The following is a 27489-nucleotide window of genomic DNA, read 5'->3' as shown; positions in this document are numbered from 1 at the left end:
TTAAAAATATTTTACAAAACTATTGTGCAACAAACTTTATCACGGATAGAAATTGCCGCATTGGCAGGATTTATTTATATTTTCTGAAGTGTATTTCAAATGCCAGTGAGAGGTAGAAAAATGTCGAGCGCGCAGCTTTCGCAATAGAAACTTTGGCAGTTGTAGTATTACGACTATGTTTTTAGTGCACCATTTATTTGCCGAAGGCCAATAGTTTAACGAGTTAGTTGGTTAGTGATTATCTTTAAGTACGGAGGGGTTTGAAAGGAGCAGGTAGTCTTCTACTACCATGTTCGGCGTACTCTCTTTTTTAAAGCAGTTTTTTTTCATGCCTTAGAATGAAAGTATAGTTGTGTACTGTGTAGGAAGCATACTCACCTTTTGTCTCTTATATCCATTCGTGTGAGAGCAGTGGGTAATGGTTAACTAATTTTATTTTTCAAAGAATAGTTAACTTTGTCTACAACCAGAGGTTTGAGTACAGTACACTACCACTGTCAATTCAGGTTTACAATGAATACTGCTAGTTCTTTAGCCAACAGGAAATTTCAGGTTAGATGCGGGGTGTTCTTAATTTTGACTTCCGAGGGATTCCCAGATTCTTGCATTATGTTAGATGTTAGTTTGTTAAATGTTTCTGCACCAAAGTACCTAAGAGTATAAATTGAAGAGTCTTTTTTTCTGAATTTGCTTCGAGTGTAGCCTTACATAGAGGTGAATTGTGGATGAGAAGCGATCAATGCAAGAAGAGAAGCTTCTTTTGAATTGGGGTGATATAGAAGTATACTGAAGATGGGATTCGTTGATGGGGCACTTCTTGAGATGTTAAGGAATACTCAGTTTGGTAACTGGAGGGGGTGTGAAGGGTAAAAACTGTAGTGCGACACCTAGGCAAGAATACAGCAAGCAAGTTCAAACGGATGTAGCTGCAGTCGTTACGTATAGATGAAGAGGTTTTTCCAGGATAGACTGATGTGGACAGATACATCAGATCAGTCTTTGGACTGAAGATTGCAACAGACTACTACATAACATCATATCAAATCCAGAAAAGAGAGCGAAGCCCACACAAAATTATATTTGTGTCTCCCATTCATTTAAAGTCATGCGTGATATATTTGCTTTGTAATTGTATGTCAACCCCCCCCCCCCCCCCCCCCCCCGCCCAAATTACAACACACTCATGCCCGTAGGTGTCTGAAAGGGGGTGGCAACAGTTGATCACTTACTTCCTCCAGGAGCCAGGGTTCCACGCTTTTAAATTGTTACATACTCCTTGTTTATCTATATCAGTGATTGTCTAAGATTATATTAACCACAGCTTTAGAATTGCTAAGTGTGATGGGGAAATGCTGTGACTTTAGCAATCATTATATAACTTAGCATTTTGTGTCTGTAAGGTTGTGCGTGAGAAACGGTGCTGTTTCCTTGTCGCAGCATCAGTTTTGGTGCTGTGTTGTCGTGAAGGCAGTTGTGAACCTTTAAATTATGGTGTTGAAAAATTCCACAATCTTTCCCGTGTCACTTAATTATACAGTCTTTTCCAAGTTGCAGCAAGGGATTGGTAAGAGATCTTGATGCTAAGTACTGTAGCAAATTACAAGGGATGTCTTCTTGTCCCTCGCTATACAGCATGAATATCGCTGTAACATACCTTGACATTACCTGTCCGTAATTCCTCCAAGGACGCTCTCCCTCTTCCTGCAGTAAAACGTAAATTTGCGAGTTTTGTCCATCCACAGATATGTGCAATGATGCTTTGATGAAACAGTATTCAGTTTTACACAGTAAAGCAAATTTAGTAGACTCCAGAACATGGTCATTTTATGTTGTAGATGTGCTCAAATGTGCTTCATGTGGAGATCCAAATGAAAAAGTCAGAAAGAGGAAAATGTTTTGTAGTCTAAGAAAGGAAGACAATAGTGAAATTTCAAGATCAAAAAAATGTTCATTCTCGGAGTTTGTACCTTCTAAAAATTCTAGAGAGTGAAACATAGTGGAATAAGCAGTCATAAAAGTTAAGACTACTGCAACCCATTTGGCAAGGTTACACAGTAATGTGACAAATTGGGAGACAAGAATGTCTCAATTCAGTCGAAGAATGTTAAGTTAGGTCTGTCGGTGTGTTTTTAGGGTGGTTTTCCACTTTCATCTGGTTGAATGCCGGGTCTGGATCAAGTTTTACACAAATAATCCCAAAATAAAGCTTTCAAAACACATTTTGTTTAACTTTGAATTATGCAGGTCACAATTTAAAAAATTAAAGGTATGAAAATAATGCAGTAAACCCAGAATATGATACAAAGACAAGTTTTCTAAGCAGATGCTGTATAATGCAATTCATATAAGCCATTTTTTTCGAATTTTATTCCTTGTTTCTCCACTTTGAAGACTGTTAATCAGTGGCATTTTTTGCTGGTTGTTTATTTTATTTTATTTTATTTTATTTTATTTTTTTTTTTTTTTTTGTTGATATCTAGGAAACATATTTTTATGAAGTTGTGACTTCTTTTCTTGTTTCCAGATTTTAGTATTTTGTGTGAGCCTAACATAATTGGTATATGAATAGAAATATATTTTGTGCATATGTTTTGGTTCTATTTCCTAACTTGCTGGATACTCGTGATTTAATCATATGATGTAGTTGCAGATTAATCAAAACAAGTGGTGTACATAATTGTGTTAATTATATAACAAGTTGCATTTTTCATGTATGCTACTAGTATAATCAATGTAATTTACCTTCAGAAATATATTGAGAATAATCTTGATCATGTGCAGCACCTCAGCTGACACTAATGTTAGTGATTAACAGAAACTATCTCTTCTGTATTATCACACATTTATTCATAAACTGTGTGCAGAGTGCATACTTCTACCAGGTGGTTGACAGATAGTTTATAATCAGTGTTTTTGGAACTGGTCTTTGACATTACATATGATAACCAGATCATTCGCGTCATGACTTAAACACAGTTTGGCAACCTGATGAAGTTACACATGAAAGCAGTTGTAACACAGTAGACGTTTAACATTACAGATGAATTGGTTTTCATTAATCATTTTACTGAGTATATTACTATAATTGCTGTTTAGGACATACGTTTTCCTTCTAGTGCACAAATCTTTACTTTTTTAAAGTAAAATAAGGAACAGGAAGCTGCCCACCATTAGCCAACTGATATGTGGTATGTGTTCACTAGCTTTTGAGCTCTGGCTCTTTTTTTTTAGTTGGTAGAACAGACATCCACACAGTCACCAAAACGCACACAACCGCATCCTCAGTGACATTTTATTATCGAGGGGGGCCTATCGATTATTGAGAGTAGATGCTTAGGCTGATATATGTGTGGAGGGTTCAGAGAAGGGCACGCAAGACATGGGCAGTGTAGTGCGGTAATGTGAGGAGGAGCAGGAGAGACACACAGAAGTCCCAATACTGTTTATAGGCATCACCTCTAGCCCAAAACATAAATTGAACCATAGTGGACTTGTAAAGGACCTGCTCACCTTTACTCGTTCTCCGTAGTTGAAACATTTCTGTGCCGTGCAGCTCACTGACAACAGCCAAACAAAACTCCACATGGAACATTGTTTTAGAACAGTTTTAACCTCCCTCCAACTATGATAATCTTTCCCTCCCACACAATCATCCCCTGGTTGTCCTTCAAGAATTCCCCACTTCTAACCTGGCCTCATCTTATTTTCCCAAATCCCACCTTGGTGAGTCAAACATCACTTCTGTGGATACTCAGTTATCTGTAACATGAAAACGATCCAGACCATCAAATCCCATCATACCTCCCGTGAACAAAGGCTCAACTACTCTGGTCATGAACTGCAGTGATTATGTGACTTAGGATCTTCACCAACTTACTGCACCTTCTGCACATAAATCTTAGGGCTATAATTCCATCCCAGAAGCCGAACATGACTTCCAGCAGCTTCTCAAGGCCATAGGTCCATCCCAAAACTTGACACCTGAATCTATCTCCTTCCTCACACCAGCAACTCCCGCGGTCCTACCCCTTACATACTCCACGAACCCAATCCCACATGTCTCCCTAATAGTTGTATCATTGTTGATGGTTACTGCCTTTGTTGACCAACACCTCCAAACTGTTGTTTCTAACCTCCCATCCTGCATCCAGGACACCATTCACTTCCTTCACCACCTTCCCACAGTTCTTGTCCCATTACCACAGACTTTGTGTTGGTCACTGTGAATGTGATGTCCTTGTATACCAACATACCATGTGTATTCCTTGGCATCCTCCTGATACCAAACCCATCACCTTTTTTGTAATTCTAGCTAACCACATCGCGTCCCAGATTTATTTCAAATCTATAGGCCTAAACGTCAGATTCATTTATGATATGGGCTCAAGGCAAGGATAACCTTTGTTCCTTTCTCCACAACCTTGAAACCTACTCCAAAATCAGCTTCACCTGAATCTTCTCAACATAATGAGCCATCTTCGTACATGTTGATTTCCAGCTCTCTTTTGGTTCCATAAACACGTCTGTTCTTATGAAGTGCACCAACCACCAGCAGTACCTTTCCCTTTGACATCTGTCCCCATTCCACGTAAAAAAGTCTTTTACTAATAGCCTTGCCAGCCATGAATGCTGCATATAGCACTGGATAGCAGGAGTTATCGAAATTTACTGATAACTTACCAGACTCTTTGTTGACAGGCAATATACTATCCAGCTGATCCATAAACAGATCTTCCATGCCATCTCCTCCAACACCAGTAATTTGTTAACCAGCCTCTGAGTGGCACTCGTCTATTCCCTCAGTATCAGGGCCTCGGAAAATTCAGCCACATCCTTCACTAGTATTTCAACTACCTCTCATCATGCACTCATCTTCCAAAGTAGTGATTTGCTGCACACACAACCTATAGAATATCCTTATTCCTATTCCAGTCCTGCCATCAATCTTGCAACACCTGTGTCATTGCCTTGTGGATGACCCAGGTAAAAGACTTGTCCCATACACTGACCCACCACCTCGTGCCACATTCCTGTTGCAGGCATTTCATATCCTATAAAAGGTAGGGTCAGATGTAAAAGCAGCCATGTTATATATCATTTATGCTGCAGTTACTGTGCAGTAGTCTATGTGGGCATGACAGATAACCAACTGTCTTCTTCCAGTAATTTTCGGGCTTGCAGCCAGATCCCATCATTTCCACGCATGCGAATCGTACTGGCGGTTTATGGCGCATGCGGTAGGTGGTGACATGCGCGAGACAGCCAAGTTGTGTGGGCTGCCTGCAGTGGTGAAGTAAGAACAAACTAATCGCTTAGTATTGACTGAGCATGTCTATTACGTTGTGACCGCATCATTTTAATAATAGGATTCCAATTTTTATCAAGCTGAAAGTTGTTGTCACGATTCATTAAATTATCAGCAAGACGTATTTCCATGGATTGGATCCAAGACGATTTACAATTGAGGAACCCTGGTGTTTATAAAATTCCCTGTGAGTGTAGCTCTGCATATATAGGTCAGATGACACAAACGGTCCACGAACGCTGTGTAGAACACGAAAGACACACCCATCTGTGGCAACCTTTAAAATCAGCAGTGGCAGAACATTGCATTTCCATGGGACATTCAATTGAATACGACAACACCAAAATTTTAGCACCAGTTTCCAGCCTCAGGGACTCTGTAATTAAAGAATCCATGGAAATAATGTCTTGCTGATAATTTAATGAATTGTGACAACGGCTTTCAGCTTGATAAAAATTGGAATCCTGTTATTAAAATGATGCTGTCACAATGTAATCGACATACTCAGTTGATACTTTGCGATTAGTTTGTTCTTACTTCACCACTGAGGGCAGCACATACAACTTGGCTGCCTCACGCACGTCACCTCCTAACGCATGTACCGTAAACCACCAGTACTGTTCGCATGCGTGGAATTCGCTATAAATACCATGACTGCATCAGGTCTCTTCAGTACTTCGTCTACTCATGTGAGGATGGCCGGATGTCTCTGGGCTGAAATATCGTGGCAGAATGTTGGTGGTATCCAGATGCAGATCTGAAAATTACTGGAAGAAGAAATATGCTGGGAAAATTTCAGAAGTCACAACTGTCTTCTTGCATGAATGTTCACCATGAAATGGTGGCCAATTGCGAACTTAGTGTGATGCAGTTGCCAAATAGACAGCACACCACAACACAAATGGCTTTCACTGCTTCACTAAATGTGCCTTTTGGATACTTCCTTCCAGGACAAGATGCTCCGAATACAGGCGGGAATTATCTCTCCAGCATATCCTGTGTTCTCACAATTCCCCTTCCTTAAACCTCGGCTAACCCTTCTCCCTCATCTCCCTATTCCATATCTCTTATATCCTCTATCCTCTCAGAACTCCTTCTGTCATGCTGTCTAGTGAGTGAGTCGTCTGTCTTTCCCACTGCTGTCTCGCACTACCCAACTATGTCCTCCTTGCCTCGTGCGTCCTTCCCTACTCTCCCCTCCCATCCATCAGCCCAGGCAGCTGATCTCAGTAATCAGTGGTGCCGAGTCTGATACTGTGTGTTTGGATACCTGTGTGGTTCTGTGTACTTTTACTAGAATAAGAGCCAGAGTTCAAAAGGTAGTGAATACTGTTTTCTGTTATGTGGGCCTGTGTGCCTCGCATCAGTCTCCCATATATCAGTGGTTGCCGTTCCCTTATTTTTTATATTGTTCCATTCAGGAATTTCACTATCATTACACAATAAAGAAATGTTTCAAAAAAATGGCAGTATTATAATACTGTCTCCTCTTGTATAAATTTCTTCAGATCCCCATGCTCTTACATATAATCATAATAACAGGTTCAGGAATCTGCTGCTAGAGGTAAATTCTTCAGGATACAGAAAATGTATTGACCTCCATGGGGGCTGTACTACTACTACTACTACTACTACTACTACTACTAGCAGTGCACAGTACCTGTTCACAGAACCAGCGGAGCCATACCACTATGTTAGCTTCCATTGTTGATGACGAAAAGCTCACGGGTTTCCAACTGGTTTGCAGTCTTAAAGATACCGCAGCATTTCTGCAGGTGTGATACTCATCATCTTCTGGTAAAGGGTCGAGATATTATAAATGTCCCAGTATTTATAACAATGGTGCACCTCCACAAACTGTCCGTGGCTCCAGCTGCCTCAGGCTAGGTGGAGGTGGCACATCACTAATAAATAATCTACATCTGTACTCTGCAATCCACCATGAAGTGAATGGTGGAGGATACATCCCATTGCACCAGTTATTAGAATTTCTTCCCATTCCTTTCACATATGGAGTGTGGTAAGAATGATTGTTTAAATGACTCTGTGCGTGCTGTAATTATTCTAATATTGTCCTCACGATCCCTGTGTGAGTGATAAGTAGGGGGTTGCAGTATATTCATAAAGTCATCATTTAAAGCCAGTTCTTGAAACTTAGCTAGTTAGACTAAACTATCCCGAGAAAGACTACTATCTTCAGAAGTCTGCCAGGTCAGTTTCTGTGACACCCACGGGTCGGACAAGCCTGTGACCATTTGTACTGGCCTTCTCCGTATATTTTTCGATATCCCCTTTTAGTCATATTTGTACTGGTCCCACACACTTGAGCAATATTATTCTAGAATGGGTGGTATGAGTGATTTGTATGCAATCTCCTTTGTAGACTGATTGCTCTTCCCCAGTATTCTATAAATAAACTGAAGTCTGCTATGTGCTTTACTCACAATTGAGCCTATGTGATCATTTCATTTAATATCCCTGCAGTGTTACACCCTGTTATTTGTATGAATGGACCGATTCCAGCTGTGACTCATTGATATTACAGTCATAGGTTACTACATTTTTTTTTCTTTTGTGAAGTGTACAGTCTACATCTACATGGATACTTTGCAAATAACATTTAAGTGCCTGGCAAGGGGGTTCATTGAACCACCTTCACTATTCTCTATTATTCCAATCTCATATTGCATGTGGGAAGAACGAACACCTATATCTTTCCATACGAGCTCACATTTCCCTTATTTTATCGTGGTGATCATTTCTCCCTATGTAGGTCGGTGTCAACAAAATATTTTCGCATTCGGAGGAGAAAGTCACTTATTGGAATTTCGTGAGAAGATTCCATCACAACAAAAAACGCCTTTCTTTTAATGATGTCCAGCCCAAATCCTGTATCATTTATGTGAAACTCTCTCCAATATTTTGTGATGATACAAAATGTGCTGCCCTTCTTTGAACTTTTTCTATGTACTCTTCAGTCATATCTGGTGAGGATCCCACAGCACACAGCAGTATTCTAAAAGAGGACGGACAAGTGAAGTGTAGGCAGTCTCCTTAGTAGATCTGTTACATTTTCTACGTGTCCTGCCAATAAAACGCAGTCTTTGGTTAGCCTTCCCTACGACGTTTTCTATGTGCTCCTTCCAATTTAAGTTGTTTGTAATTGTAATACCTAGGTATTTAGTTGAATTTACGGCTTTTAGATTAGACTGGATTACTCCTACTACCTTTCTTGAATATTGGTGTGACCTGTGCAACTTTACAGTCTTTGGGTACAGATCTTTCGTCGAGCGAATGGTTGTATATGATTGTTAAGTATGGAGCTAATGCATCAGCGTACTCCGACATGAACCATAACTGGTATACAGTCTGGAGCAGAAGACTTGCTTTTATTAAGTAATTTATGTTGCTTCACTACTCCAAGGATATTTACTTCTACATTACTCATATTGGCAGCTGTTCTCGATTCGAATTCTGGAATATTTACTTCGTCATCTTTTGTGTAGGCGTTTCTGAACATTTAGAGCAAGTTGCCAATCTCTGCACTGCGTGAAATCTTATCAAGATCTGACTGAATATTTATGCAGCTTCTCTCAGGTAGGACTTTATTTTAGATAAGTACATCATCTGCAAAAGCCTAATTTTACTATTAATATTGTCTGAAAAGTGAGCAGCAAATGTCCCAAAACGCTTCCCTGGGACACATCCAAAGTTACTTCTGCATTTGATGGTAACTCTCCATCCGAGATAATGGGCTGTGGCCTCCCTGCCAGAAAGTTATCAATCCAGTCACAAATTTCATTGATATCCTACGCGAATGTATTTTTGACAATAAGGTTAGGTGTGGTACTCAGTCAAATGCTTTTCAGTAATAAAGAAATACTGCATCTACCTGGTTGCCTTGATCCAGAGCTTTCAGTATGTCGTGAGATAGTGGAGTAAGGTTTCACACCATCAGTGTATTTGGAACCCATGCTGCTTGGCATAGAGAGATATCTCAGAGCCCAGAATATGTTCTAAGATTCTACAAAAAATCGGTGCCAAGGATATTGGATGGTAGTTTTGTGGATCACTTCTACTACCCTTCTTGTAGACAGGTGTTACGTGTGCTTTCTTCCAACTACAGGGAATGGTTTTTGTTCTAGAGATCTATGGATTATAGTTAGAAGAGAGGCTAACTTGGCCGCAAATTCAATGTAGAATCTGATAGGGACTCCATTGGGCTCTGGAGCTGTATTCAGTTTTAATGGTTTCAGTTGTTTCTCAACACCACTGATACTAATACTTATTTCACTCGTCTTTTCAGTAGTATGAGGATTAAATTGGGGGATTATCCTGAGTTTTCCTTTGTAAATTAACATTTGAAAATGGAGTTAAGTATTTAAGCTTTTGCTTTCCTACCCTCAATTTCAGTTTCTGAAAGTTAGTTTCTTATTGAGATATCACACTACTGATTTTTTTTAATGTACTAAATGTATATATCTTTGTGCTTGTTTTAGTTGTCCTTACTTTGGTAATCATTGTTGCCACAATTGAGTCATGGTCATTGATACCAGTTTCTATGTGGACATCCTCAAAGAAGTCAGTATTTGCTGCCATTAGATCTAATGTATTTCCATCATGAGCGGGTTTCAAAGTATCTGTTCTAGGTAGTTCCCAAGAGAAGGCATTTAATGCTGTTTCAAAGGATGTCTTATTTTCTCAATTGATCATTGAATGATTAAAGTCTTCGCCGATGATTACAATATGGTTGGGGGAACTTACTTGTAAGTGAACTGAGATTTTCTCTAAAGTTTTCAATTACATCAGGAGATGAGTTGGGTGTGTGATAGAATGATACAGTTACCATTTTATGCCTATTCCAGATACTGAGTCTAGCCCAAACAATCTCCCATGCAGCTTCAGTTTCTGTCTCAGTGGATTTGAGTTTGTCTACTGCAACAAATACACCACTTCCATTTCTCATTACCCTATCCTTCTGATATACACATAAAATTTCCCTCACAATCTCACAGCTATCAATGTCAAGTTTCACGCAGCATTCTGTACCTAGTATTATGTAAGCTTCACTGTTTTTCAGCAGTTCAAACTCTGTAAATATTGGAACACATACTATCTCAACACTTAAAGCTTCCATTTGGCTGCATATGCCTAAATCCCAGAACTTTTAATGAGTACTATATTATGAGAAAGTCTGCATTCACATATCCAGGGGGGGGGGGGGGGGGGAGAATATGCAGGTAAGAATATTAAAGTACAGGGTGATTATAGTTAAAGTCAAACTTTCAATCTGCTGTAGAAGTAACACCATTGGTCAGAATGACGTCAAATTGCAACGGAATATTATCGGAGGAGGGGGAGAACATATGGCGTAGTAAAAATAAATAGTTACAAAATGTAGCAATAGATGGCGCTGTAAGCATCATAATTTAATAGTGGTTGACTACAAATGACAAATGAATCATACAACAATGCCTACCGTGTACGTTTGATGTTAAACAAACTGTACTACTCAGTGTGCATGGGTGTACAGGTGTGATACTGTTGGTTGCGTAAGTCCATCCACCACGGCAAGGTCATATCACATCGGATGGGAAATATCGGTTTTTAACAGTCCTAAGGCCAAAAAGCGTATAAAAAGCATCACTCACATTGGTTTTTAATTGTCCTGAGGCCAATAACCATATAAAAAGCATCAGTCAGAATCAAATCAGATTATTAATCTCCATGTGACAGGTGCAGAACATGTTCAATATGCTGTCCACTGTTTTCTGCAACTAGTTGAAATCGAGAAACAGCATGTTTCACAACTAATTGAAGTGTTTTCAGGGTCACATTCAAAATGTATTGCGCAGTGCATGCCTTCAATGCAGCTAAGTTTGCAATCGGAACATTGAACACGACATCTTTCAGATAGCCCCACAGCTAGAAGTCACACGGGTTAAGATCAGGTGATTGGGACAGTCAGGCTGTGGGGAAATGGGGGCTGATAATTCTAGCATTTCTGAAATGGCACTTCAGCCAGCTGCTTAACTGGATTTGCAATGAGTTGCACAATCTTGCGTAAAAATGATCCCATCCACACATCCACGCTATTGGAGAGCTGGAATGATGTGGTAGCACAAAAGACACTTGTAGCACTTACAGTGGTGGTACAGGTAACAGGACTGGAAGCACCTCTCTCTTCAAAAAAATATGGCCCTATGATAAATGATGTCGTAAACCCGCACCACACAGTGACCTTTTCAGGATGAAGTGGTGTTGGTTGTTTTGTGTGTGGATTTGACATAACCTGTCAGATGGAAGTGGGCTTTGTCTGTCCGCAGGATCATCCACGGCCAATCCTTGTCCACATCCATGCAAGCAAGAAATTCTGAAGCAAAGGTCTCTCTTGCTGGCAGGTCAACAGGAAGCAACTCATGCACATGTATAATTTTGAATGGATAGCAAAGAAGGATGTTTCATAGGATTTTATGCACTGTGCTCATGGCTATGTCCAATGTACGGGCAGTTCACCATGCACTATATGTTTGCACACCACCACTCATCTCCTCTTGCATTGCTGTGGCCACTGCTTCCACTGACATCGAATTAGTTCGTTTCCTCCCTCTACCAGATTGCATAACAAAAGAACCTTTCTTTTTGAATTTCCAAATCGTTTTCTCCAGACGCATGGTAGTCATCAGACCAACGCCTTTTTTCAAAACCTTCAGAGTCCGGAACTGCTGCAGAGTGGGATGTTCAGTCATCATTCATGTAATACAGCTTTACAAGCAAAGTGCAATCCTGCATTGAGAGGGTCATGGCAAACTTTGCAGATGCAAAAGGAGGAAATGCTGTGTACCTGGCATTTTTATACCAACTTCAGTGGATCATGCGCACAACAGGTGTTTTCATTTACATATTCTGACACATACAGCACCATCTGTTGATCAATTTCACACAAATTTTTTTTTTCTTCAGCTGTATGTTTTCCCCCTTGTCTGATAATATTCCATTACAATTTGACATCATTGTGATCAGTGGTGTTATTTCTACAGCATTTTGAAAGTTTAATTATAATCACCTTTTACGCTAGGAAGAGACGTTTAAATTTCAGAGTATGGTGTCCCATTTGTAATTTATCTGAGCTTAGAAAAATGGACACTACTTAAATATCTTAAATATTAGTGGTGGTCTGTGCCTAAGAAAACCAGATAGATGCAAACTTCTACTCGATTCTGCGTCCACATGAGTATAATTCCTGGTAATGACTTCATTGTTTTTGTCCCCACACTCTTCTGCAGACGTACCTCCTATATTTAATGTACACTTGACATCATTCTCTCTGTGTTCCTCTTACTAGTGTCAATATCCATTCAGTGCATGCCTCTTATCTGCACTTTTATTAAAACTGTAAAACTGTCATATGTATTTGAACACACTAATATCCAGAACTACTCTACGAATTTTCGTGGGGTTTTCTCTGGTAAATAAAGTCTAGCTCGGGGCAACATATAGATTTTATTTCAACAAAATAAGATCACAGTAAATAAGATACAGTAATTAAGTTTTATTTAAAGCCATCCTGTTTGCGTGGTTGAACACGCTAACCTCCAAAACTGTTAGGCAAATTTTCATGGGACTTCCACAGGTAACTTGAATGCAGTTTGGAGCAACATATAGGCTTTATTTCATCAAAATTGGGACAGGGAAAGAAATATACTGTAATTTAAAGTTTTATAAATATGATAGTGTGTTTGTCTGTTAAATTTTCATGACTAAACTGCTGAATGGATTTTGATGAAATTTGAAAAGGCTGTTTACTCTCCAACATTTGAACTTTATCATATTTGTGAAAATGCTTTTATTGATTGATTCATCCTGCAGAATACAATTCAACATAATGAATACAATGTTTATAAAATTCTCAGTATTTTTAATGCGTACTTCCGTACTATAACACGTGAAAAAGTTTTCATGACTAAATCAATTTTGATCAAATTTGGTACCAAGACAGCTTAATAAATAAATAGTCAACACTTTAAAGTGTGAAGTAGTGGATGAACATTGATCACTTTTAAAAAATTATTAAATTTGTTGTACAGTGTATACATTGTAAAATTTGTACACTTCAGCAACATGATACCTAGATGTCTGTTCCTGCCCTCACCTGGCTGCATGCGGTGCTCGGCAGCAACACAGTATGCGTGCCACGTCGTCATGCTTTGGGACAGTTGTGGAGGCACAGGAGGTGGAGGGGGGGGGGGGGGGGGGTGGAGTTAGTGGTAGCACATCACAAGCTGTGCTTATGCAAATAGCAGACATGTGGGGATAGCAGATGTTGTTGCAGGTACAATAGCTTTCTTATTCTCCTTTACTTATTGTACTGAAATGCGAGTGCAGTTGGTAACAGGTGGTGTTTTAATAAATGTACTTTTTCTTTGACTTGATGGTTACACAGTTAGTTGACATACTGCAAATAGATTTGACCAGCCCATGTCTCCTATAATTTGCTGGGTGAGTTAGTTGTCAGATGAACAGAGGACAAAGAGAACCCATTTGTAATAGAATTATGCTTAGTATAACATTGTTATGCTAAAGCTAATAATAGAGTTGATGACTACTTTTGTTACATACTTGTGTGGCCTCAGCCGCCAGAGACGCGCTGTGCATGTTCAATCTCCGATGAAGGCCTTGTTGGCCGAAAGCTCACTTTTGACAGTCTTTTTGTTGTGCCTATATGTGACTCAGTACCTTCGCTTTATGGTGAGCAGCAACTATCCTTTTCATAACACTGTTACATTCCAACCTGGATTGTTGAATTTTGTTATACACTTCTGTTTATTTGTTTAATCTTACTTGGGCCATGTAAAACTTTGCTGCATTTGGCAGTGACCTACAATTTTTCTAAGCCCAAAAATTCCTCCAGTAGTGGAGTCCTTCATCCAGAGGGCACTGCATCTTGGCTATTGTTCATCTCACATCAGTTCATCCCACTGGTGGGTGATATCTTTTTGTAACCATTTTTGTGCTTGATTTCTACTGTTTGGATATGTCATTTGTGGGTGTCTTGTAGTAAAAGTCAAATATATTTTTGGTTAAATCAAACAACGGAGACTCCATGTAGTAACATCAACAATGTAGGAAAAGACAGATTGCTACTTACCATAAAGAGGACACGTTAAGTTGCAGACATACACAATGAAACATTTACATAAAGCTTTTGGTCCTAGCCTTCGTCAGTAAAACACACACACACACACACACACACACACACACACACCATTCATACATGCAAGCAACCTGCACACATGACTGCCGACTCCAGCATCTCGGGCCGCATTAGTTAACCTGTTCTGCCCATTATTTTGTGGTAACCATGAAATGAAGCTCATATTTTGCATATCGTTCCTGCAATTTACTGTAAACTTCTATGTGGTTGTTTTGTTGTTATAACAACTGTTGACTTGTAATTGTCTTCCAGAATTATTCTAATGATTTTGCACTCTTGCCTCTCCCTCTTTCTGAGGAATCCTGTACCACCTCTAAGATATTATGTTTCAGCTGTATACAAAACTACTGGTTTCAGAACTATCATATGATGTATTTGAAAAGCATGATGTTTGGTTTTCTTTCGTAAGACTGCATAATCATTCTGCAAATGCTTTCTTATTCAGGTAATTTTTCATTGTGGTCTCTCCTATATGCTTGAGTGTTTCTACTTTCTGATGTATCAGTATTTTGACTGAAGTTTTAGTGGGGCACCTTTGATGTTGATTACTTCCTGAAGTAAGTTGGTTTGTTTGGTGATTTCCTTTGGCAGGTTGATTTGGATCCTTTCAGTGATGCTGTCAGTTAAATCTTCCTTGATTATTTTACATTTGGATCCTATTTTCAGTGTACCTTATTAGTTTTCTTGTTAGTACTATCCTCCAGATTCAGATGTCAATTTTGTGAATGGGCTCGATAAAACCAAATGAGACAGATAATCTCTTTGGATTTTGCGTTCACCATGGTGTCTAGGTGTTGCAAATCAACCCTGAATTGGTTAAGGATATCTAACAAAAGCTCACAGTTTGAGTCATAAAATTCCTTAGGTTCAGAAAGATTGACATGGTTTTCATGATTCTAATGATTATTTTAGAGTTTTAGTTTAATTAAAATTTCCTAAAGTTTATTCAGCATTCCATTTGATGCTTGACTTTGGCTTCTTATTGCCCCAGGATAGCAAATAATATAGTGTTGATCACTGTTAGAAGGAAATACCTTTGTTATTGCTGACATTCTTTTTTTAAATTATTTTATCTATGTTTTTCTTCTTGTACCCACACCTTCCTCTCATGATATTTTCTACCATTTGTGTTGTGTGCTGTTACTTTCACTTGTCAATTACTGCCTACGCTTTACCTTTCCTGACCCAGGACTTCTTGTTATATCATTGTCAGGAATATTTATATCTCCTTGTGCAAAAGCTCTGTGGCGACTCAGTTAACATAAAGAATTTCTGTCTTTATAGTCATACAGTGTACTACATTATTTGTCACTAAGCAGATGAAACCAGTGTGGAGGTTGCAGTAGCCTTCCTTTTGGTCTACTAATGCAGAAACTCCATTTACAGCATGGTGTGACCCTATATACAGAAGTATGACGAAAGGAGAAATGCTAAACGACATATTTACAACAAAGATGTACACTTCTACACAGATAAACACAATATCAAATTTGCAATGGGTTCATAGCCCCAAGTCCAGGTTTGAAATACAGTCAGAATCTTCTGCAGACAACTTGTGAAGGTCTCCCATTGTCCCTCTGAATGCTCTGAGGGAACATTCAGATGTTATGTGATATACTGTTTGCTGCTCTTCGCCACAGTTACATCCAGGGCAGAACTTCCATCCCCATTGGTGTAGCAGTGTTCCACATTTTTCCAGTTGAGTTCTGATCTGATACAGTATGCACCAGTGTCACTGGGGTGGATAAAAACCTACTGGTCACTCCTAGGGAGTTTTGATTAATTGGTGATGCTTCATGGAAGATTGTTCCTACCATGATTGTTCCAGGCTTCTTGCATGTTGAAGTTATTACACTTCAGGCTGTTTGCTGTATGGCGCAATGACATCAGTCACTGGGGTTCTGACGATGAAATTTTGAAAGAATTGGTAATTGTGGGTTGTTTTTTTATTCTTGTCCACCTGTTCAGCAATGATGCTGATCATGTTGTGGATGGCGGTGGAATATTACTAAGGACCATCCAGTGTGAATTTGTGGGACACCCAGTGATGAGGTGCATTTGCTTAAGATGTGCGTCAATACTTTTAGTATGAATACTGTTTAGCTAAGTGGAACAGCAGTACTCCATGGATGAGTAAGAAAAAGCTAAATTTTATGATATGAGGATTGTTGCATGGCACCCTGGTGATTCCTGTTAACTGATGGACTATATAGTTCAGAGTTTTGATTTTAGTTGTGACCTAGGTCAGAGAACTGTCTAGGGTCACACGAAGGTATTTTGGAGTGTTGCAATATTGGAGAGTTTGATCTCTAAATGTGATGTTAGGTTTGTAGTTTGCTTAATTCTCTCATAGGTAAAAAGTTGATACAATGGGCTTTTGAGGATTTGGCCACAGAGAGCTGTTTGAAGTATTCTTCCATCATCTTCAGGTATCATGTTAGTGTTGCTTCAGCTTCCCCAAAGCTTTGATCTTGAGCATTTGGAGCAGTATTGTCAGTGTCAATATATTTCCTGGCCTGCATTTCTGGAAGGTCGTATGTATCCAAATTAAAAAAGAGTGGGGCCAAAACAGAACCTTGTGGGATACCATAATTTATTTTGTGAACTCTGTTTGTAGACTTCTCTTATAACGCCTGGAAGTCTCTGTTGTTCAGCATGTTGCCAGTTAGAGTGGCTAGTCTGTGACACAGAATGTCATTGATGTATTTGAGCATGAGTTTGTCATGCCAGACAGTGTCATAAGCTGCAGTTCAATCTAATACGATCCCCATGTTCATCTTCTGATTCTGAAAGCCATCTTTGACATGAGTTGCTATTGCTAGAACCATTTCCTTACATCCTCTTCCTACACTAAAGCCAGCTTGCTTTACAGGGACTTGTTTGTTGATGGCTGAGCAGATGCTGTTACAAATGGTCCTCTGAAGGACCTTGAACATGGCATGAAGGGTAGTAATGGTGTAGTAGTTTTCAACTTTTGAAGGATCTTTATTTGGCTACTGTACATCAGTGATCTTAGTTTTTTCAAAGATAGATGGCAGATGACTTGTCCCCAAGATGTTTGAAAAGGTTTTAAGCTGTTTGAAACTAGCAGAATGACAGTGCAATAGAAACTGGTGGTAAATACCATCAGTGCCTGCTGCCTTTCTATTTTTCGTGTTGTTCATAGCTTCTATGATCTCTTCCAATTGAACTGTGCTGGAAAACTTGGATATTTGTGGAGCTGACCATTTGTTTACTTTTAAGAGATGTCTTGCTTCGCTTTCGATATGTTTATCTTGGGTTTACTTGTTGGGGGAGGTTGTGTAATTCGCCATAACATCTAAATTTATGTTACATTTATGTCGGATGGTGGTGTTTGCTGTATTTAGCTTTCTGATTAAGAACCATTCTTTCCTGCTGAAGTAAGTATGGTTTAAGGAGGGTACGGTTTCCTTCTGTCTGTTCTGTCAGCTCTCATTTAGCAATTGTGGAAGGTCAGAGACAGTAGTAGGATCACCATTGTATTCGTATCCTTGAGGAGCCTTTTGCTATCCTCATTTCAACCAAGAATGTATTCATTGCAGTAACCTCTTAATATGCATTGTTTTGCTGCGCTTTCCAGTATGCCAATGAATCTGGGTTAGTTCTCGAAGCTGAGCTTTTCCCATTCTATGTTGGCATCTGTTTGGAAAATTAAGATCAGTATGCTTTTTTAAAGTTCCGTCTTGGCTTTGGGCAGGAGTGTATGATGGGTATGAACAATCCTTTCTGGGGAATTATTGCACAGTGCTGATTGTGGGGAACTCTGGTTAGGGCTCTGTGGTGCACGTCATTGGGCATTTTTGGAGTGTGTGAGATAAAGGACTTTGGCTCACAGCTGCAGGTATTACCTCTCTCTTACCATGCATGTGTCCCCTGTGTGGTGCTATATGAGCAAGAACTATTAAGATGAGACCAAAGGGACTTAAACAACATTTCCGTCAGAGCCCATGGAGGAAAGATAACCAAAGAGGTCCTTTGTAGGACATTCAGATTCTTAAGGTTGGACTTTCAGTATGAATTTATCAACTGAACATAGAAGGCATAAGCAGAGGAGAAGAAGAAAAAAAAGACTGTTTATCCAGAACACTGAAAGAACACAGAATTTCTCATTTCTACATCTATACTCTGCAAACCACTGTGAAGTGCATGGCAGTGGGTACGTCCCATTGTATCAATTGTATCAGTTATTAGACTTTCTTCCTGTTATGCGTGCAGTAATTATTTTAATTTTACCTTCCTGATCCCTATGTGAGTGATATGTAGGGGGTTTGTAGTATGTCCCTAGAGTAATCATATAAAACCCGTTCTTCAAACTTTGTTAATAGACTTTCTCAGGATAGTTTACATCTGTCATAGAGTGTCTGCCAGTTCAGTTCCTTCAGTATCTCTGTGACACTCTCTCACGGATGAAACAAACCTGTGACCATTCGTGCTGCCCTGCCCTTCTCTGTATATGTTCAGTATCCCCTGTTAGTCCTGTCTGATATGGGCCCTGCGCATTTGAGCCATATTTTAGAACTGGTTGCACAAGTGATTCATAAGCAATGTCTTTTGTAGACTGACTGCACTTCCCCAGTATTCTACCAATAAACAAAAGTCTACCACATGCTCTATCCAAGGCTAAATCTATGTGATAAATCCATTAAATGTGTTGATTCATTAATTGATTCATTCCTTTATTATGTGCTGCAAATCCTGCCAAGGTAGGGAACCTTCAGGGTACATGTAACAAGTCAAGGTACACGTATAGATAAGACAAAGACATCATAGAAACAAACTGCATAGGTATCAGCAATAAACTGTCACTATTACTTACTGCTTTTTGTGCTTATCAAAATTTCACTGAGTAAGTTATTAAACCTCAACCCGTCGTGTCTTTCTCGTAATGTGAGGCATCGCGTGGGGTCATGCGGGACCCCAAAAGGATAAACAGCACCTTATTGCTGTTATGATGTATGTTTTGGATATTATTTTATAGGATTTAGTTCTGTAATAGTACCATAATGATATAAAGAAGTAATTAACTTACAGTTGTTTATTTATGTTGTGTACACATAGTCTCTTTGGAACAAGTTTATCATGATATTCCTTTCTTTATGCAAACTAAGCAATTTCTTTAAATCTTATAATTATTTGTGTTCAACACAGACGTAAAACTAATTAAAAATACAAAGTTACATGAACTGATAAAAAATGTATAAACTTTCACTCACTTAAGTGGGCCTAGTTTTCGTTTCGAACACATACGGTGCATACTGGTTTGGCATGAGCTGGGCATATATTACCCGTGCAAAAATGACAAATAGATGTGAATTTTCTATCTGCTCGTCTTGGACAAGAATGCAATGCTTTTTCGTTGGTACAAAATCATTATCATCAGGTGGTACATCCGTGAATCACATTGTACACTGTTTCAACTCGTGAGGCAAAGTCATTATAGTTGCTCGTAAATGCAGTTGAGGGCCACAGTTCAAATGCCAATGTTTTCAAGAAAACTTTGTTACATTTTGTGTGACTGATTGACTGCTGTGTCCAGTATAATGTGAGCATTCAGCGTACCAACGTCCAGAAAAGTAAAGAGCATAAAGAGCAGCTGCAGTGCCCATCAGTGGCAAACTTACACAACAGAGTAGCTGTGGATAAGTTGGTTCACTACATCAACTCCCCCTTCTGTTTTACTGAGGGGGGGGGGGGGGGGGGGAAACCTTAACAATTTCAGGAAGTTTTTTGTGGGCACTATCATCTATGACGCCAGTGTGATGCATTGTGAAAGAAGTATTACTGTTTCGTTCTTCTTTGGGCAATAAGACAGCAAAGTGATTGTTGGTTGATAGCCAAAAATTGCTGGGCATTCTTGCATACCTTTTGGCTTGAATTCGCTTGGAATTTTTGGTTTATTTTTCGAAGTGTACCCACCACTGTCAATCTGTGATCTCTCAGTAGTTCTTCTGCCAAAGGAACGCTTGTGAACCATTTGTCCAGGGTCACATTTCATCCATTACCTGATATGGGAGCAATTAGCCACTTGACAAGTGCGTTGGTCGAAGTGTCTTGATAAAAAGGTCCTTCCGGCTGTTTACCAAAATAAATCTCTAATTTTCTGGTGTAAAATGTAACAGCATCTACTAAAGAAAACACCTTGATTCCATACTTTGCAGGTTTGCTGTACATGTATTGATGAAATCGACAGGATCCTCAGAAATTCTGTAGCATCTCATCCACTGTAACGTACACATTGTTTCTATAATGTTTCTCGTAATCATTGACAAAGACATTGTATAATCGCCTGATCGGTGCCAACTTGTCTGTTAGATTTCGCTCTCAATGTGTGTGAATGTCATCAAATCCAAGAGCTCTAAGTAAAAACTGAAATTGCTGTTTAGATATAACAACACAACGGAAATCAAGGCCAGTTCCATCAGTAATCCAAATGTCATCAGTCGAAGTACACTCCTGGAAATTGAAATAAGAACACCGTGAATTCATTGTCCCAGGAAGGGGAAACTTTATTGACACATTCCTGGGGTCAGATACATCACATGATCACACTGACAGAACCACAGCCACATAGACACAGGCAACAGAGCATGCACAATGTCGGCACTAGTACAGTGTATATCCACCTTTCACAGCAATGCAAGCTGCTATTCTCCCATGGAGACGATCGTAGAGATGCTGGATGTAGTCCTGTGGAACGGCTTGCCATGCCATTTCCACCTGGCGCCTCAGTTGGACCAGCGTTCGTGATGGACGTGCAGACCACGTGAGACGACGCTTCATCCAGTCCCAAACATGCTCAATGGGGGACAGATCCGGAGATCTTGCTGGCCAGGTTAGTTGACTTACACCTTCTAGAGCACGTTGGGTGGCACGGGATACATGCGGACGTGCATTGTCCTGTTGGAACAGCAAGTTCCCTTGCCGGTCTAGGAATGGTAGAACGATGGGTTCGATGACGGTTTTGATGTACCGTGCACTATTCAGTGTCCCCTCGATGATCACCAGTGGTGTACGGCCAGTGAAGGAGATCGCTCCCCACACCATGATGCCGGGTGTTGGCCCTGTGTGCCTCGGTCGTATACAGTCCTGCTTGTGGAGCTCACCTGCACGGCGCCAAACACGCATACGACCATCATTGGCACCAAGGCAGAAGCGACTCTCATCGCTGAAGACGACACGTCTCCATTCGTCCCTCCATTCACGCCTGTCGTGCCACCACTGGAGGCGGGCTGCACGATGTTGGGGCGTGAGCGGAAGACGGCCTAACGGTGTGCGGGACCGTAGCCCAGCTTCATGGAGACGGTGGCGAATGGTCCTCGCCGATACCCCAGGAGCAACAGTGTCCCTAATTTGCTGGGAAGTGGCGGTGCGGTCCCCTACGGCACTGCGTAGGATCCTACGGTCTTGGCGTGCATCCGTGCGTCGCTGCGGTCCGGTCCCAGGTCGACGGGCACGTGCACCTTCCGCCGACCACTGGCGACAACATCGATGTACTGTGGAGACCTCACGCCCCACGTGTTGAGCAATTCGGCGGTACGTCCACCCGACCTCCCGCATGCCCACTATACGCCCTCGCTCAAAGTCCGTCAACTGCACATACGGTTCACGTCCACGCTGTCGCGGCATGCTACCAGTGTTAAAGACTGCGATGGAGCTCCGTATGCCACGGCAAACTGGCTGACACTGACGGCGGCGGTGCACAAATGCTGCGCAGCTAGCGCCATTCGACGGCCAACACCGAGGTTCCTGGTGTGTCCGCTGTGCCGTGCGTGTGATCATTGCTTGTACAGCCCTCTCGCAGTGTCCGGAGCAAGTATGGTGGGTCTGACACACCGGTGTCAATGTGTTCTTTTTTCCATTTCCAGGAGTGTATATGACGACTTATGTACATGATGCCAAACAAAGCTTTACACTCAGTCAAATTTGTAAGCCCGCATTCTCGTTGTCTGTCATAATTTATCCACATTGATGTTATTTTTATATTTGTGCAGTCTACTATGTGCTGCAACATTTCTAAGTCAATAAACAATAACCAAGATTCTAAAGAGTTACTAACCTCACGTGCTGCACTTGGTTGTTCTGTGACAATATTATGAAGTCATCTTCTAGCAGCCTGTTGGTAAGGAGCATAGGTTCCGTCTTTTTTTGACAGAATAGAAATAATGCGACGATAAATTCGATAATGAAATGTCATCTTCACCACTATATGAAGATTCTGGTTATTGAAAATGGTTTTGAGAACTGTTATCTTTGCAGTCTTGCTTTGACTCTGTGCCGTGACCACTAACTACCTCCGGAAAATCGACATTCTCTTCTTCATCTTCCTCCCCACCAATAATTTCGTCATTTTCCTCTTCCAGCCATCTCAGAATTCATTCATGCTATCATTCATCCATGTTTATTTTATTTGAACCGCTCTTCAACAGAATGAATCATTACTATAAATACTGTAACAAAAGAAACTTAAAGTCACAAAACAAATAAAGAAACCTGTAGAACTTCACTTATGCTAGTCATCGCGTGGGGTCCCTAGAGCCTCGTGCAGAAACACACGCCTGTACCCAATGGCACACGTGTGCAGAGTGATTGTTGCCAGCATGGTTGTTAAGTATTGTTCCTTTTAGGAAGCTACCAAGAGTAACAGACTGCTGGAAAACTTTTAAAAGTACGTAATTGACATTTATGTAGAAGCTAGGCTTCTGAAGACCCCACGCGACAGGTCTATGGTTAAGGAGGCTGCTGCTGGTTTTTTTTTTTTTTCTTTTTTTTCCTTTTTTTCCCACCCACTCATGTTTGCATGTTTTATACTGGAATTTTTTGTTCATGGTTTTCCAAAATCTAATAGTGGTATGACTTTATTTCAGTCTGTCATTATTTAAAAAATGAAAATACTGACACAACAGATTGTAAAGGAATATGTCTTTGGGAGTGTTGCAAGATTCCTGTCTTCTAAAGTGCCACAGAAACCAGTGTACTCAGTAACTGAAAAGCACTCACTCCCACCAGAAACAAAAATTGATCAAAATACCATAGAACTTCTTGAAAGATTGTCACTAGTAGATTTTGCAAATGAGAGAGGGATTGAACAACTTGAGGAAGCTATAAGATTTGCAGATCAGATTCGATTGGTTGATACCACAGATGTGGACCCTCTCATAACAGTTCTTGACATGTAAGCATTATTTTCGTTTACTGAAGCAGTAATGATAAGCTTTGACAATTAATTTCATTGTGGTATTCTTTTTCTCATCTCTAGGAGTTTATATCTTCGAGATGACAAAGTTACAGAAGGAAACTTGCGGAAAGATGTGATGGCAAATGCTTCTGTTACAGAGGAAGAATATTTTGTTGCTCCTACAGGAAACGTTCCGTTTACACCAAGATACAAGAAATCTGAAGAATGATTTGAGTCTATCGGAATAGAATTAGTTTGTGCAAAAAATTGTTAAAGATGCAGAAAATATTGCAGATATGTGAAAGACATTCACTGGCAAAACCAATTTTCTCTGAGAACTCTTTGTACTGTATGAAATTTGGGCCAGTTGGTGAACTGTTGAAAAAGTTTTTATGCCATGAATGGTTACATGCCAATGTGATTAGTTCTGAAATAGGTGTCTTCCCTCATTATGTGAGCAGAAGTGATGCTGGACATACCATTCATGGTGAGCTTAATCATAGTAATGTACATTCAGCATGTAACATTTTGATTAAAATGGTAGTTATTTCTGCAGTGCAATCCCATATATTATTAAAAGGTGATTCTTTTCCAAAATTGTTCATTTGGTAGTTTATTGTTCATGGACGATGCAGCACTGAATAAGTAAATGAACATAGTTATCAATTCTGATAAGTAATAGTTCTGTCACCTTAGTGGTGGTGGTGGTGGTGGTGGTGGTGGTGGTGGTAATTAATTGCACTGCCATTTACATTCAGGAGAAAACTACTATTTCCCATCTGTGAAGGTAAACTTTATGCCAGGAAATTGTAGTTTATTCTAATTACAGTTTGAAAGAATTTTGATCCAGTGCAAACAAAGTTTCAGAAGCACTGTGAGTGAGTCACTTATTGCTAATTTTTTTAGGAAAACTATTAGTATTGCTACACTTTTATGCAGTGCATCAGGTAGTAATGTTTATCTCTAATTTCTTCATTTTTCTTTTTTCTCCACCAGACTTGAAAGAAGCATATGAATATGTGAGAAATTTAAATAGTGGACAGTTGCCATTTGGAGTAGTAGTTGAGACGCCAAATCTCTGTGCAGATAAATATTGCGAGAAACAGCAGCATATACTTGATGAAAGTCTATACTTCTACCCTAAGAAATGCACATTCTTGAAAACATTTATGTTTGTGGCACCGTCAAAGGCAACACATTTTTATTATCGGTGGCAAAGACATAGAAAAATGTGGTGGAGAAAGGTAATGATGCTAATTGATAGTATTTAAAAACATATTCAGATTTATGCACAATAGAATGTAGATAATTTATGAGAAAAATCCTTGTGACTAGTTTTCAGCCTGCCCAAGTCGTTTTGTCCTGTCTGATGTACAAAACAATGAGAAAAGCCAGTCTGTGCATATTCAAGCCAATTTCCCATGGGGCTCACAAAATGTGGAAACACTAAGTTACTGGACAACAGCAGATCAAGACTTGGCTATCAGAACTGCGTTTGAAGTATGTAGAAGTTGTAGCACTATTTCTTGTCTATGATGGACTCTCTCTGTTTATTTTAAGACATTTGCCATATGCTCTGAACAGGCAAAAGATGGACGGAAGAAAGTTACACCTCACATTGTTGAAAGCACTTTGTCTGTAGAATGTGCTGTATTTACATTCCTTTGTGATGCATATGATGAAACAGCATTTGCTGGATTACCAAGGGAAGTAATGAGATTCCACAGAAAGCTAGCACCTTTCAAATTGAGCTTTTCTGCATCTGCATCATGTAAGTAGTTCTTGTACAGCAGACTGTGAACAGCTGTCACAGTACTGATTGACACTTAATGATTCTGAAAAATATCATAATGGCCACAACGTTTTTCATTGTTTATTAATTCCGTGTGGTGATTATAATTAAGTAAAGCAGGCATAAACTTGAAGTTTGATTTGTGGTAACACATCTCAACTAGACATTGTCCTTCTGGAGATAGAATGTCATTGCCTTTGTTTGAACTGTGAATCAGTTCATACACATTGTTGTATGGTGACTTAAAGTTTAGTACTGAACCAGGAAACACACACACACACACACACACACACACACACACACGCGCACACGCACACGCACAATTTTAATAAATGGTAAGTCAGACAGCAAATATCAGTTTATAAAGCACCTTCTGAAAGACTAAATGCAGAACTATAACAGTAGTTATCTTTATTGACCCCTTTAATAGCACTAGTGACCTGATCGTTTTCACATTGATTGTGACACTCCTTTTCTTTATGCTGATACAGTCTTTGTGCTCGAAGTATCACACATCACACAGTATTAAACAGTCTGTCACCATTTACAGTAAGTTTTAAAAATTATGCTGTAGAGTCATACAGAATACCAGTGTGTGTAGACTTCGATATTCAGCTGTTGTTTGCATTATATGTTTCAGCTTCATCTGCAGGTGAAGAACTAAATCAGCTTGCAGTTTACTTAACAAAGCAAACACGTGATAGTGGAATTTCCACGTTGTTGTTACCAGATTTGGTTAAGAAGTCTCTTGAATCACAATTTGTACGCAATGATGAACTTGGCATTCCATACACTGCTGTACTTAATGACACGTCACTTAAGAATGGCATTATAACTCTCAGAAATCGTGACACTACTCTGAAAGTAAGTTGCTATATTGCACTTTATAACTGTGTCTTCTTTAATTTCTACCTCATAATATAAAATTTTGACACTTTGCTGACAGGAACAGGTCCACATAAGCAAACTGAGAGGGTACATGGAGAAAATTTTAAAGAACTATTAACCAGATGTCTGCTGACTTTGCTTTGGATGCTTTCTATTTCTATAGGAAATATGGAATAGCTTATACTCATATACACTGTAACTGACAGCTTGTGGCAATAATATGAGTAGTATTTCATTTGTTGTGTGAAGACTGCCAGTAAGCCATTCTCGTATCGTTCAGTGAGTTCGTCTTTGTTCACTGTTGCATGCTGCAAAAATGCAGCAGACAGAAAACTAGAAGCTAAGTTACATTGTTTATTATTTACTCCATAAGTCTTAAATATATACACATGCAATATTCAGTGTAAATACATTAAATTTTCCCATTATCTTATTACTGTAAATATGTAATGGTAAATAAAGACTGAAAGTTATTATGTCTGATTTCTCCTCCTGCTGTTGATAATTGTAATGTAGTTACCAGTTTAATCAGCAATAAAATTATCTAAGAAATCTCAAATGGAGAGTAAGATTTATCAGATTAATACACTGCTGTAACATAAATATTGCACACCCTGCACTCATAATGACAGTCACAGGGGTATTACAGAATGAAACATGAAAGTGAGAGGGAGAGGGAATACTAACACTACCCATAGTGAAATGGGCGTTGTTCAAAGAAAACCTTGTATCAACAGCAGAAGCACTCTCTGGAAAAAAAAAATCATTAATGGGGAATTGGGAACATGATGGAAAGGTGCAGATACAATGACAACCCCACCTCTCCTCAACGAGCTTTTTACTGTAAGTATTTAGATTTTTTCATATATCAATTTCCATTTCTGAGCTGACGTTTGTGGAATAAAGTAGCATGAAAACTACAATGACAGGAAATCATGGAAAAATTCAAGCCATGTTTGACACATTATGCTTTTCAATGCTTGCAAGAGGGCTAGCCCATGTAGAAGGGTTTATAGCTTGCCTCACAGCAGAAAACATTATGTGCTGTCAATAATAAATCATACCAGGTTTGTGAGCCTACTGGTAGAGCTGGC

The 27489-nt window shown here is 39.6% G+C and overlaps 2 protein-coding genes across 2 annotated transcripts; both read left to right on the top strand.

The window, feature by feature from the left end:
- The first annotated feature begins 301 nt into the window (after nucleotides 1-301).
- On the top strand, nucleotides 302-26840 carry LOC124775063 (DNA polymerase subunit gamma-2, mitochondrial). Its single transcript, XM_047249858.1, has 7 exons — nucleotides 302-415; nucleotides 23797-24202; nucleotides 24712-24959; nucleotides 25051-25215; nucleotides 25300-25486; nucleotides 26148-26371; nucleotides 26454-26840. Exons 2-7 carry the CDS (start codon nucleotides 23992-23994, stop codon nucleotides 26511-26513), a joined length of 1095 nt encoding a protein of 364 aa, XP_047105814.1. The 5' UTR covers nucleotides 302-415; nucleotides 23797-23991; the 3' UTR covers nucleotides 26514-26840.
- Nucleotides 23423-23944, top strand: LOC124775424 (glutamyl-tRNA(Gln) amidotransferase subunit C, mitochondrial). Its single transcript, XM_047250257.1, has 2 exons — nucleotides 23423-23712; nucleotides 23797-23944. Exons 1-2 carry the CDS (start codon nucleotides 23423-23425, stop codon nucleotides 23942-23944), a joined length of 438 nt encoding a protein of 145 aa, XP_047106213.1.
- Nucleotides 26841-27489: the final 649 nt, after the last annotated feature.

Source organism: Schistocerca piceifrons, chromosome 2, assembly GCF_021461385.2.
Source record: "Schistocerca piceifrons isolate TAMUIC-IGC-003096 chromosome 2, iqSchPice1.1, whole genome shotgun sequence".
Classification (NCBI taxonomy): domain Eukaryota; kingdom Metazoa; phylum Arthropoda; class Insecta; order Orthoptera; family Acrididae; genus Schistocerca; species Schistocerca piceifrons.
Note: the sequence above shows the minus strand (reverse complement) of the source record. Positions and strands in the feature narration are given on the sequence as shown.

Bases quoted from the DNA above. Each gene is read 5' to 3' on its own strand.
- LOC124775424 (XM_047250257.1), top strand. From the start codon at position 23,423: ATGAAAATACTGACACAACAGATTGTAAAGGAATATGTCTTTGGGAGT. The intron at 23,713-23,796 runs GTAAGCATTATT...TCTCATCTCTAG, and splicing joins CTCATAACAGTTCTTGACAT to GAGTTTATATCTTCGAGATG.
- LOC124775063 (XM_047249858.1), top strand. From the start codon at position 23,992: ATGCAGAAAATATTGCAGATATGTGAAAGACATTCACTGGCAAAACCA. The intron at 24,960-25,050 runs GTAATGATGCTA...CCTTGTGACTAG, and splicing joins GAAAAATGTGGTGGAGAAAG to TTTTCAGCCTGCCCAAGTCG. The intron at 26,372-26,453 runs GTAAGTTGCTAT...CTTTGCTGACAG, and splicing joins ATCGTGACACTACTCTGAAA to GAACAGGTCCACATAAGCAA.